This window comes from Mauremys reevesii, linkage group 10 (genome assembly GCF_016161935.1).
Source record: "Mauremys reevesii isolate NIE-2019 linkage group 10, ASM1616193v1, whole genome shotgun sequence".
NCBI classification, from domain to species: domain Eukaryota; kingdom Metazoa; phylum Chordata; order Testudines; family Geoemydidae; genus Mauremys; species Mauremys reevesii.
Genome location: NC_052632.1, coordinates 12,727,431 through 12,741,282, shown reverse-complemented (window position 1 = coordinate 12,741,282; position 13,852 = coordinate 12,727,431). Strand labels below are relative to the sequence as shown.

The 13,852-nt window shown below is 42.2% G+C and overlaps 1 protein-coding gene across 8 annotated transcripts in view; it reads right to left on the bottom strand.

Annotated features, from left to right (window-relative positions):
• Positions 1–13,852, bottom strand: part of AKAP13 (A-kinase anchoring protein 13) — a 337,762-nt gene that overhangs the window by 273,254 nt on the left and 50,656 nt on the right. For 7 of the 8 annotated variants that reach the window (XM_039490379.1, XM_039490382.1, XM_039490390.1 and 4 more), the window contains exon 3: positions 487–571. In XM_039490379.1, coding sequence (XP_039346313.1) covers positions 487–497 — 11 coding nt within the window. In that variant the 5' untranslated portion in view covers positions 498–571. Of the gene's footprint in view, positions 1–486; positions 572–806; positions 914–13,852 lie in introns of all 8 variants that reach the window. The other variant, XM_039490381.1, reaches the window with a different exon arrangement.

Genomic DNA, 13,852 nt, shown 5'->3' with positions numbered 1-13,852 from the left:
CACGTCCAGCTGATTATCTCAAACGACACCTGTAAAGTGGGGTCTTGGAAATAAAATAGCTGGGGAAATGGCAAATCTACAGGGACAGAGCTAAATTCCCCACCTCCAAGAGAGACAGACAGGGAGAGAAATGCATTTCACACTGTGTCAAATGGGGAACTCAGTGAGCTTAACAGTGAGACAAATAATTAATACACCATACTCCACATATAATGCTGGTACTGCATTCTGTTCCAATAGCTTTATGAAATCTCTGTACCTGTTTTGTTCTTCAATGTGATCGTTATGTTGTTTGACTTCTACTTCCAGTCAATTGTAAAAAATTAATTGTAGCAAAATAATCTGTTAAACCAATTTAAGAAATGTGCTTTGATATCAGCATCTTCCTACGGTATCAGCAGGAAAGTCTGGGAAATAACATCACAAGAACATGTAATCTCAACTACTGCTATTCATCACTGATCAATAAAAAGTGTTTAGCCTTACTGTAACTGCATGCAGCAGCGTGCAGCTTCTTTCAAGACCTCCAAATCAAGCACAGAGAATCGCAGCAGAAAGCGATATACGGGTCCTGGAAAAGAGAAAATTGGAATCATTTAACGCACCACTGGAATAGAGGGACCTTTAGATTTACGCATACAAAAGTGAGAGACAGAAAACAGTTGAAGTGGGACAAGCAGTTAATTTGAATACAAGCCAGTGATTGGTCCAGGAGAGAGGATGGAAGTCTCCATTAACTTGTGGAGCTTCACATTTCAAAATGTAGTAACATTCTGAAGGTGGGAGTGAACAAACAGCTCTCTTACCCTTTACTCCTCCAAGTCACATGCAGATGAGGACGGCAAAGCCCCCCTTTCCATAGATGGTTCAATTATATTGAAGTGAAAGATACATCTTGTTCTAAATGGAACTCCTACAAAGATTAAATAAACTCATTTCAGGAGGAAATCCATCTGGAGCAGGAGCACGAGCACATGCTGCTGGCAAGATCCACTCTCCAGGGAACTTGGTAAAGAAGGACCAGCGCAGAAGGGACAGAGAAGAGCCAGCCTAGCTAGAAGAAGCCCTGAGAAGCCTCCACTATCAGGGTTCTGTGGAACCCCAGCTAGAATGTAAAGCATACTCCTGCATACCCTTCCACAGGCAAATCCCCTGCTCCAGGGTATAACTTGCTTCCCATACTGCACCCAAAAGGATTAATCTGTCCCACTAAGTGCGCATGGAAAGAAGACAGTTTAACAAAATAAGGAAGTTGGGTTCTTAACATACAATTCAGAATGGTGAGAGAAGAGAAAATATAGTTAGTGGTTCAGTTTATTAATGCTCTGTGGGAGATTTAATTAGTTAAAACAAAGTCAGCACCTCAGACCCATCACTTGGTCACCACAGCCGGAAAAGTTCCTGTGTACACACAAGTCAGCTGAAACTAGAAAGCTAAACAGGTCGTCTCCTGCTATCCAAGGAAGGGGAGCATCTATCTTCGTTCTCTCCTGGCCAGGAAGGCATTTGTAAGCAGAGATAGGTAGCTGCTCTCCCTCACACTGAAACAATATTCTTTAGGGGGCTCAGGATTAAAAGTGCATTTATGATCAGTAAAATGACAGTGGTAGAATTAGTGACTAGGAAACTCTTTACCCTGTGTGAATTAGCAAGTGAACACAGAATGCAAAAAGCAAAGACACATATCACAAAATATACCTTGTTCATCTATTCTCACAAATATAGTATGGCTTTAATTATAACGTTCCACAGTAGAACATTTCATTAAATGAATGAAGACCTATTAATAGCAAAAGCTGCAATGCAGTCTCTTATTGAGTCTTTGCTGAGAGGTCAGGAGACTTTTTGTGCAGTTTAGCAAGGTGCTATTGTATAGAAAATGGTATCATTTTACCACCCATGGAAAATAACTGATACTCGGGGAACAATGGTAGATAATAGAGCTGGTTTTTAAAAAGTGTCTTTTTTTCCAAAATGTAATTGAAATTCCAAAATTCAAAAGTTTTCAACCAGCTCTTGTAGAGAGCGTATGCCTCTTTCCATGTTTCTTTGTTAGCAAACCCAGATGGTTCACAAAGAGAGATTAAAAAAAACCTGAAATCTACCCTTGAAATAATTTCCCTCCTGGTTGACAATACTATAGACATTAAAGTAGAAATTAATCCTCTACTGTGCATTTCTATCTGGTGCTCACTTGCAGAGCCTGCTAGATAAAGAAACACACACCTTAATACTCATTTGGTTCAAAAAGGATGGTGTCTGGAAGATAGTGATTTTGTTGTTTGATCTGATACAACCTATCACTCAGGGTGAAGTTTTCCAATATGACATGCAGAGGGTTTAGCCACACTGAAATTCTCTCACACAATGCTAAAAATTCACTCAAATTGTAATGCCACAGCACTGGATGTAAAAAGCCGTTCCCTTTGTCAAAATAAGGAAAATCTTCAATCCATCCAGTGGATTTTCAGCTGTTATCTTCTCAAAGCCCAAAAATAATAAAGCAACTCTGGAACGCCCATATAGCTCTGACAATGCCCCTTGATTTTGACCTGCAACACCCTCTACTATACCAGTCCTATGATTCTCTTAAGAAGAGAAACTGTCAATCATGTTAAATTGTTTAACAGTTGTGTGATGTGGAAAGAACATCTATAACACACTGCGGTACGAATTTGAAACTAACTTTCACTTGTGGTCAGAGAAAGGACAAACTCAGGTATCCAGAAGCTACAAAAAACAAGAAGCTAAGATATAAAACCATTGGGTCAAGTTCATTCCTTGCGTAATGCCCAAATGAGGTCAATTCAGTGACACAACAGGTGCCCATTCAAAAAGCATGAATTATACGCAGAAGGATTTCACAGTGAAAGACATAGGAGCCAAGCAAAGAAGAATAAATTATGTAGCAATAAGACAGTTGCAATGCTGAACTGAATAAATCGTATTCACCTTCAGAATCACCAGTTTAATGCATGTGAACACAATTAGGTATTAACTGACCACTGGTTACTATCTAAAGTATTTCTTTGAGGCTGTTCACCTCGATATCTCAGAACTATGGTATTTTACAGCACCTACAGTGATGTATAACACAGAAGAATGAGGAAGTCTGAGATAGTCAAAGCGTCTATGAAACTAACTATGATTACTGTCTTGGCAAATAGCCTAAGCCAACATAAAGAGGATTTATCCTTAAGCTTTTGGATTGGCACACTATTTAGAGATGTCTCCAAGAGTGGCTCATACAGCCCTCTGTGAATTATTATTAGGGTTGCATAGGAACCCCAATCAGGATCCTATTGTGCTAGACCCTGGATAAGTGTCAGAGAAGACAGTCATGGCACCAGAGAGCTTGCAACAGGGATCAGCAACCTTTGGCACGCAGCTCGTCAGGGAAAGCCCCTGGCAGGCCAGGCCGGTTTGTCTACCTGCAGCATCCACAGATTCGGCCGATCGCAGCTCCCACTGGCCGCAGTTCGCCGCTCCAGGCCAATGGGGGCTGCGGGAAGCGGTGCAGGCCAAGGGCCGTGCTGGCCACCACTTCCCGCAGCCCCCATTGGCCTGGAGCGGCGAACCGCAGCCAGTGGGAGCTGTGATCGGCTGAACCTGCGGACGCTGCAGGTAAACAAACCGGCCCGGCCCATCAGGGGCTTTCCCTGACGGGCCGCATGCCAAAGGTTGCCAATCCCTCTCTTACAATCTATGTGAGAGACAGAACACACCAGCTGAACCAACCAGACAAGCAAGGTGATGGTGGTGTTGGTAAAAATGAAATAAACAGATAAACAGAAGTCACTGTTTGCCACCCGCTAATCACCTAAACAATCTACTTCTGATCTGAGAAATATCTTTGTCTCATCTGGCAAAATATGATCATTGGATGGCAGATCATAGAATCATAGAATCTCAGGGTTGGAAGGGACCTCAGGAGGTCATCTAGTCCAACCCCCTGCTCAAAGCAGGACCAAACCAAACTAAATCATCCCAGCCAGGGCTTTGTCAAGCCTGACCTTAAAAACCTCTAAGGAAGGAGATTCCACCACCTCCCTAGGTAACCCATTCCAGTTCATTGTATCAGTCAAGTCTAAATGCAATCTTTCACGTTGAGAAGATTGGAGAACAGTCTGCACATTTCACTGGTGAATTACTGAAGAGACTGAGGTTTGAGGGGTGGTCAGGGGAGTCTGCACAATTTTAAAGATACAATTCCAGTGCCAAGATTAGGTTTGCACTTTGGCAGGGTTGGGAATTACAAACGTAACTGCCACCATGTGCTGAAATGTGGGAGTGTGTCCCCCAAAGCCTGACTTCTTAGAATGAGACAACATCATACATTGCCTTTAAAAGTGAAGGACTACACCAGGGGTAGGCAACCTACGGCACATGTGCCAAAGGCAGCACACGAGCTGATTTTCAGTAGCACTCACGCTGCCTCTGTCCTGGCCACCAGTCCAGGGGGCTCTGCATTTTAATTTAATTTTAAAAGAAGCTTCTTAAACATTTTAAAAACTTATTTACTTTACATACAACAATAGTTTAGTTATATATTATAGACTTATAGAAAGAGACCTTCTCAAAACGTTAAAATGTATTAGTGGCACGCAAAACCTTAAATTAAAGTGAATAAATGAAGACTCAGCACATCACTTCTGAAAGGTTGCCGACCCCTGGACTACACTTTCAAAGGACCAGCCTCTGTACCACTAGATGCAAAATGAACAACAATGTAGTTTAGTACTGTCTTAAGAAAAGTGACATATTCCATTTAAAAAAATAAATAAATAAAAAAGATGCTTACAAACAATTTCAGGGCAAAGAGAGAAAGAACCAACCAGTGACAAGAAAGCACCTATTCAGATTTACAGGTGTCCTGATGATTTCCCCTAAAGAGTCATGTAAGCTGAACCATAGGCTTGCCTATTTTTCACTTAAAACAAAACAAAACAAAAAAAACCCAGAAGCCACATTTTTAAAGTTCTTTCCTTTTTTAAAATAAGGATTTTTTTCCCTTTGAAAACTTATTTATTTTCCACTTTGCAAGCTTCAATGGTTTTGACAGGTATCTCAGAATCTGTTTGTAATTGTAATAATTAAGCTTTCAACAAATCCAAATGGAGTACAAAAACTGGGCACCAATGAGCTACAAGATAAACAATTGATTATTTTGAACTGTTTGTTGCAGCTGGGACCTCATAATGACCAAGACACCCAAATGAGGCCAATCCCACAGCAATGACTCCCTTCAAAAACCACAACCCACCCCCCCCACACACACACATCCCGCTTTACAATTTAGTATCAAATTTAACCAGTGAAAATGTTGCCTGCCCTCGCTACATCCCCAAACTGCTGTCCCATCTACAAGGTTTTGAACAGATTTTTTGCCTCCTTCTCTGATGGCTATACTTGCATGCACATATTTATACATTGCCATAATATATATGCATAGCCCTTCTGGTTACAGAATATCCTCTTCAGATTTTACTGGTCCTTCAGAAGATAAAAGCAGCTTGTGGAAGGCTTTTGGAAGTTTGTCCCACTGTTTAGACAGAATTAGAAATGTGGCCCAATTTCTGTGCACAATCAGAATATTCAGAAATACATATTAATGAAAGCAGGATTGAGCCCAGAGACTCAGTCTTGCTTTTACTGGAATGTGTCACAGACTTCATACTACCTGAGTATTATTAATATTTTTGTTTGTTAAAAGAAGTAAGCTCTTGGAGAACCATCACAGGGTCTGCATCACCATGTTCTAGTATTTGGAGGACAGTAAGAGTATTCTATGAACTTTTTATGGATTTTAATAATACTGATTGATGATGTGCACTAATGTTATAAGCTTCATACTAAGATCCAGTTTCCAACTCCAGCTGAAGAACTGTATTTTTTTTAGGCAAATAGCTCCAAGTAACATCAAGTGGCTATAATGACTCGAGCCTACAACCCTCTCCTCAAAAGAAAGCATACTAATGACACCATGGATCCTCCTCCTGTGTGTTAGCGTTTCCCTTCCAGGGGGCACAGCCTCTGTCTGTTAATACAAGACACAAAGGATGATGTCTCTTCTATGATGACTTTCAGACTATAATCTAAACAAGTTATCCCCACTGTTAACATGGGCCAGAGCCCAAAATAAACCCTCATCCGCAGACAAGGAAATGTGCAGGAAATGCAAAGAACACCAAGCTGACCACGACAGGAACACTGTCATTGCTAACCTACAGGCTGAGGCGCTGTTGATGGAGCATCTCAATGTTTATTTTACACATGTAAACCCTGTGCTCCATCCTAAAAGGATGGGTTTCTCTCCCTAGCTTGTGAGCACGTATTCACAAGTGCTCTTGCAAGAGGCAAAGTTTCAAGTGCACAACGCTTTGGAAAAAGCAAATGCCATGCATTCTTTGGATGGATTCACTCCTATAAGCAGCTGTCCTTGGGCAAGAGGATTCCATTGCTACTGGATGTGGTATTTTTCAGAGCAGAGAATTAAACGTAAACAGAACCTAAACCTATTGCAACTCGTTATTCCTAGGAAAGAAGCAGCTGATCCTAGAGAAAACTCCAAAATGGACCATAATACAGCAGTCCACCCGCCCTGCAATCCAGGGCATTTAGAGCCCATCATCTTCATGCCCTTTTCTCTGTGTTAGCTTCCTAAGGGGAACATTTCAATCCCAAGGTTTTGTCCTCAGTATTTCTACATGGGTTGCCCTAGGTACGCAAGGCTCTACCTCCACCTATCTAACCATGACCCTTCCAGCGGCTATATTCCAGTGGAACAGCTAGCTAGAATGATGAGGGTAGCAAGCACAGGGAATTGCGCTTTCTCAGCAGCTGGCCTATGACTGCAGAGCTCTCTCCTGGAAATGGCAAAATGCCCAAGAATCTCACCTCCTTCAGAACTAAATGTAAAATTCAGAGAAAAGATGGTCCAGTGGCTAGAGCAGCTACACCACTGTAGCATTTCAGTAGACACTCACTACAGCGGCTGGAGAGGTTCTCCCATAGCTGTAGATAACCCACCTCCCCAAGAGGCAGTAGCTAGGTAGCCGGCTAGCACGGTCTATGCCGAGGGTTAGGTCGGCTTACCTACATCTCTCAGGCGTGCAAGTTTTTCTCACCTCAGAGATGTAGCTACGCTGATGTAGCTTTTCAGTGTAGACCGGGACAGAGTCTCTCTGTCTCTCATTTGCGAATTGGGGATAGTTCCCATTTGCGAAATGGGGATAGTAGCACTTCCCTACCTCACAGGGGTGTTGTGAAAATAAAGAGATTGTGAGGTGCTCAAATATGGCAGTAATTGGGGTCACAGAAGTACTTAAATTAGAACTCAATTATTTAACTTGACTTTTCCACAAAAACAACAAATCGGTTTTACACACACACACACACACACACACACAGAAAATATGTGGGAAGGAAGAGAAATCTAAAATTAAAACTATCACAGCGATGAGTATGGAACAAAAGTTTAGCCAGATCAGCTATTCATTAAAATGGATTCAATTGTACAGGATAAAACAAGGAAATAAAAGCTGCCTCAGTGATAGTGTTTATATTTTATATGGATATGAGATTCTTAACCCCAAAGAGCAAATTCCCCCCATCAAATTATAATTTCTATGCCTAGAGGCTCCAACCAAGAGTGAGGCTGCTTTGTGCTAGGCACTTTCCTTATATATAGTAAGAGTCCCTATGTCACAGAGTTTACAGATTAAACAGACAAACTTTAAGAAGGGAAATGGAGGCCCAGAAAGGTGAAGTGACTTGCCTAAGGTCTCACACCAGATCACTGGCAGAGGAGTGGGAACAGAACCCTGATCCTGACCCCCAGTTCAATGCCCTACCCACTAGACCGTGCTGCTTAGCACACAGAAATGTGTTGGCAGCCAGAGAGGCTCCAAAAGTGGGCTGCCGACTGCCTTTTTCTAGAGTTCTAATGCCTCACAAATATCTGCTTTTAATCTGGCGCTGTTCTGTCCAGATTTGCCAAACTGAACACCAAGTAGGCAACCTTAGAATTAAATTGTTTCACTGCTCAAAACAACATGTCACTGAGGCAATGTAGTATTTAACATAATTACATTGATTAGGAGATCTATATGATGTTCCTAAACCAATAATGAAAGAGGAGGTCTAATGATGCAACAAAAAACTCCAACTGAATCTTAGATTACATACTGGGTTGCACAACAGCTCAAACAACTAAACACTGAGGCAGCTAGTAGAAATCTTACATACTACAGATCATTTTCCCCCCACATGTTGCTAGTTTCCCACAACAACCGCCTGATGTTAAACAAGCTATATCCTAGCCAAATATACCCCACTTCCATTCCATCAGGAACTAAGGGGTAAACATCATAGAATTCAAGTGTTTTAGCAGCGCTGCCATCAGCAGTATCACCTAAAACAGAAAAAGCATCAAAATGAAAAAGAAAAAGCATCACTGTGAGGCTGATCTGTGCCAAAATCTTCTCCAAATTCAATAATATATGCGGCAAGCCTGTCCTAGCTGCACCGCTCTCTCCTCCCAAGCGTGGAGAACTGCCCTTTTCAGCGAACAGCAAGAGGAGTCGTGTACACAGAAAAAGACCTCATTCCCAACAGATCATTGAATTGGTTTCACTGGGGTTAAGTTTACAAAAATCACCGCAGTTGTACTGTGCTGTATGTTTTAACTCCCAGCTGGACCCTGATCCAGAGGCAATGTCAGCACAGGGTCAGTTTATACTGGAGTCATCCATAAACCACATTCACAAGGCCTGGGGTTCTTTAGACATTGGTCGGATATTTGCAGCTAGGTTGGGATTGTAGGGAGGGGAGGTGGTCATGCCCAGAAGACTTCTCCAAGAAGAGTTCTTTATTTTGTTGTTCCACTTCCTTCATTAAAACATTGCCAAACAGTAATGCTTTTTTAAAACTATAATGACATTATTTTGAAAGTGAAAAGGCATTTCATTCCAAATTCCTCTTATGGTTGTTCAGCATTTTTAGTTACATTTTATATGCCAATAACTAAAAGTATCAGATTAGCAATATTATTTTACCTTACTTTTGTAAAGGGCTCAGAGATCTACAGATGAAAGGTGCTACACTGGTGTAAGAGCTAAGAAGTATTATTTAGATTTAGAAAAGGGGCCAGACAATGGTATGGAAAATCAAGGTGTTCATAATCAATTAGAAAACTCAAGTGCCGATTAGCTGAGGGGGAACAGTATCCATTTGCAAATTGTTTATTTACTAATCCTTGCTAGTGATTGTTCATATGTTTGGTTTAACGGGCATGGCAAAAGCTTCAATTTGATGTTCTGTAGTATCTGGAAACATATTTTGAAAAACAATACCATACATTTTATTTTTTTCTCTATAAAAATGTTCATCCATTATGGAAACAACATTAATATCGCTCAGTCACTTGGAAAACAAACTGTTCAAAATTCTCATACTAAACTCCAAACTGGGAACCATTCACTCCTGCAATGCATCCTACTATGCATTCCCTTGCTCTCCTCCCTCCCCTGAACTCATTCAGTGATTACTTTTCCAAGGTAGCATTCAATAAGACCTCCACATTCCACGAATCACAAGAGAACTTGATACTATGACAAGGTTAATGTTGAAAAATGGGGCAGAGCAAGACAACTAGGAGGGGAGAAAAATTCCATTTGGCTTTCGGAGGTAAAAGAAGGGTTTGGGTTGTGTTTTGTTTCCTTGTTTTAAATAAAGTCTCTAGCCCTGCTTTGAGCAGAAAAGTCAGTTTGTTCCTGGTTACATTAACACATGCAATGCAAGTTTAATATGCGTGTTGGAACACTCAATACTTATCTTTCCAAGACCTTGGAAAACATTCTGTCCCAAGAAGCAGGCACTTTTATTATAAAAGTCAGAGTTGTTCACTGCGCAAATATCACTGAGTGCACAGCAGCAAAAGCCGGCGAGCTAAAGTTCATTTGTACTTTGCTTCATTTATCTACAGAATCATTTCTGTAGTAGAAGTAGAACTTATCTCTGGCTATTGTTGTCACAAATCCGGTGTGGGCTTAACCGCAGTAGGTCAAATAATTTACAATACTGTTGCAGAAGGCTGGGAATTAACACACTGCAATTGTGGAGCATCTTTTACCTGAGGATCTGAAGCCCCACACTGGTACTTCTTGATAGGCTCGCTACTTCGATTTGCTTCTGATTAATATTTTTGAGAGAAACAAGGTCAGGGGAGGCAACCTATGGCACGTGTGCTGAAGGGGGCACATGAGCTGATTTTCAGCGGCACTCACACTGCCCGGGTCCTGGCCACCGGTCCGGGAGGCTCTGCATTTTAATTTAATTTTAAATGAAGCTTCTTAAACATTTTAAAAACCTTATTTACTTTACATACAACAATAGTTTAGTTATGTATTATAGACTTATAGAAAGAGACCTTCTAAAATGTTAAAATGTATGACTGGCACGCAAAACCTTAAATTAGAGTGAATAAATGAAGACTCGGCACACCACTTCTGAAAGGCTGCCGACCCTTGAACTAGGTCAATGCAGCGGGCAGCATTGTTTTCACCCAGTTATTTTTCTGCTCCTCCAAAGGGAGACAGGAAGGATGCAACAACAATATCTTTAAGGAGATGCCGGATAATGATGCAGTGCAATGGTTTTCAACCTATGGTTCATGGACCCCGGGAGGTCAACAGACTATGTCTAAGATTTCCAAAGGGGTCTACACCTCCATTTGAAATTTGTTATGGGTCTGCGAATGAAAAAAGCTTGAAAACCACTGATGTAGTGTATCACGTGTAAACAACTAAAAGGATTTGTTAAATAGGATTAGTAAGTCACAGTGAGAGCCAGAGTCCACCGAACAACACAGAGCCACAAATGCCATGTACTTTAATGGCTCTAAGGGGAGGAAAAACAGGCTCAGGTTGCAGGTGAAATTAAAATGATTCCTAAGAGTCAGTGTATGGACGTAATTCACTTGTGCCTGGAGGCAGACATCAGCATCACACTAGGTATCAGAACCTGCCATTGCTTTGCATTCTGGGGTAACAACAATTCAGGCAGCGTCATTAAATCCTAGTGGCATCAGCAGGCTCCTCCTGTAAAGTTTACAAGGAGACAAGGTGTGACATGAACGGGACTTTGAAAAGTGTGTCCCCCACTATACCAAAGCCAAGACTTACTGTGTGACACAAAACCAACTACACGACTTCACCAGGACTGTAAGATGCAACGGGAAGAAAATCATCCCAAAAGCAAGTAAGTCAATCTGAGTACTTTGCTGGCCATCAAGCCTACAGCAAGAATACTGTTGAACTATACTACACAGTAACATATACATTTGTGTTTCCCTTCGTGGCCTTGCGGTAGCCCCTCCTCCTAACCATCCCTTGAAGTCAGAAGTCTTTGGCTAAAGCAAAGTGAAAGTCTTATTTCTAAAGGATGACCACCAGAGGTGTAGCAAGCGCCCTCCGACCGGAGGGGGCTCCGCAAGGAAGGGGGCCCCTAAAAGTGGCAAAAAAAATGTTTCTGCATTTTAAGGGGCCCCGGACATATGTTCGGAGGGGGCCACATTCTTTGTTGCTACGGCCCTGATGACCACAGATTCAAGCGGGTGCTCAAGTAATTTGGTGAACTACCCAAGATACGTAGGGCTCAAATGTTATAACATGGAACAACAGATTCACCTTCACTCCTTGCACCTGCCAACTGTATTTTTGTAGAATATGTCCCTCTCTCAGTGGGGCCTCTAGGCACTATTGTAATGCAATAATACTGCATGAACTGCATTTCCACGTGCGTATTGGGCAAGTGAAGGCACCACTACTCATCTAGACTAATACCCGCGGGCAGTCATGTGTTGCAACCGGGTTTGTAAACGCGACCTCAAATCTCTTGGATCTTCCCTCCACCAGTTCCTATAACTGCCAATAATCTTCCACCCCCATCCCCCACCTCTCTCAGCATTACCATAAACAATCTAACACTAAGGCAAAAGCGGAGGGGTGGAAGGAGAAAACAGCTCTTTCAAATACAAATATCCTGTAGGCTTTGTATTTCAATGGCCTCCCTGAAGTCAAGGGGAGGACTCACATGGTTAGTTGAGCACATACAGTTGTTACAGGATCAGGGCCTTCGACAATATGCACTCCAGGGCCGGGAATGGGGTTTGCTCTATATTTGTAAAGGCCCTTGGGTATCTGCAGCCCTATATGTATCACTTTATACCAACAGTAGTAACAAGTATGTTCTAAGCCTACTGTGCACGCACACACATCCCTTCACACATCAGTAGGCAACAGGACTCAAACTCAGGACCGGCTCCCACAAGAGCACAGAACTTATCAGAGACCCAAAAGAGCAGCTCCACCAACAACACGACACTGCTGCAGCTCACCTGCAGACTTTTTGTGTTACCCTGGGAGACAGATGTTCTCTCTGGTTTCATTTCAGAACCGTATCCAGATGTAAGTGCCTTGTCATGGACCAAAAATTGGGGGTAATGTCCTGGTTTTCTGAGGTACAGAATAGCCATTGAAGTCAATAGGAGCTGCAGGTGCTCAGGACCTTCGGAAAGCCAGGCTATATGATTTTAAATGAGGGTTTTGCCTTATATTGGTCTCATGTGTATCAGATGATTCCATTCCCCTCATTCCCCCGTCACCTGCTGATGCTTGAGTTGTCTTTTCTGGAGAGAATGAGTCTGATAGGAGGTGCTGGCTGGTAAGATACATTTTTTCTAATGTCCCCATTTCTCCCATCTTCTCCAAGTGCCCTTGGCATTAGACATTAGCAGCCCTTCTAAATCTGGGACATCTGGGCAGCGGACATCTTATGCTGTGTAGCATTTCTCTTGTTTACTAACCAGCACTCCCAAACATCCCTAACATGACAGCTTGTCCTGCTGCCACAGCATTTTAGAAACTGCATGGTAGCACATTCAGGATTATACACCTAGGGCACAATCCTGCACCCTGAAATAAAACTCTGACACAGAGAGGTCCGTTCATCACAGATACTCACATGTGGGATGCCACAGCGTCCCAGGAAGCAACGTGCCTCATGCCCCAGGAATTACCACTTTTAGAGGCACAAAAGGGTATTTCTAGGAATTGAAGCTTACAGAAGGTGGTACAAGTCAACACCTGCCCACAGATCTGCGAACACAGGCACAATGGGTTAAAGGAGTGTTTCTGAAGAGCTAAAACGTTTTCCAGTTTCACCTCACCTGTTCCCTAGGGTATGCAACATGCGTATCTGCTATCAAGAGACATGTTGAACAGGCGCAGGTAGAAGGAGTAAGCAGACAGCAGGAGTTAGCAAGAGCAGAGATAATCCAAAATATGCCCGGTGAGCAAGTTTTAGAGGAATAGAAAATCCACTTCCTTAATTATATAAGTTTATGGGTAATTTTTATTAAAAGCTACATTCTTACAAGGATTATTTTTAGAATTAATAGTCTGCTTTAAGAGAACAATAAATCCCAGGGCCTTCAGAGTCACCACTAAAATGCCCAAACTCTCAGATTTAAACTACTTATAGTAGGGAAGGTTAAGGGACCAGCTGTGCTCCTCTTCCTCTGGAAACAGGCAGCCAGGGAGAGAAGAGAAAGAAAGAAAAAGGCAGGGGAGCAAGAGAAGCAACACTGCTTCACCTGTAACTTAAAAGAAACTACTCCCCCCCTTCTACAGGCCATTTCATCTGCAGGCTGCCAGTAATGGATCCCTTGAGAATTTCAGGTGGGGAATAAGCAACAGAAGCAGATTAACTCCTAAGCAACAAGGATCCTATTTTCATGTAAATGTCCTAAGCGATTAAAAGAAAGTGAGAGGAAAGGAAGGAAGAGACTAAA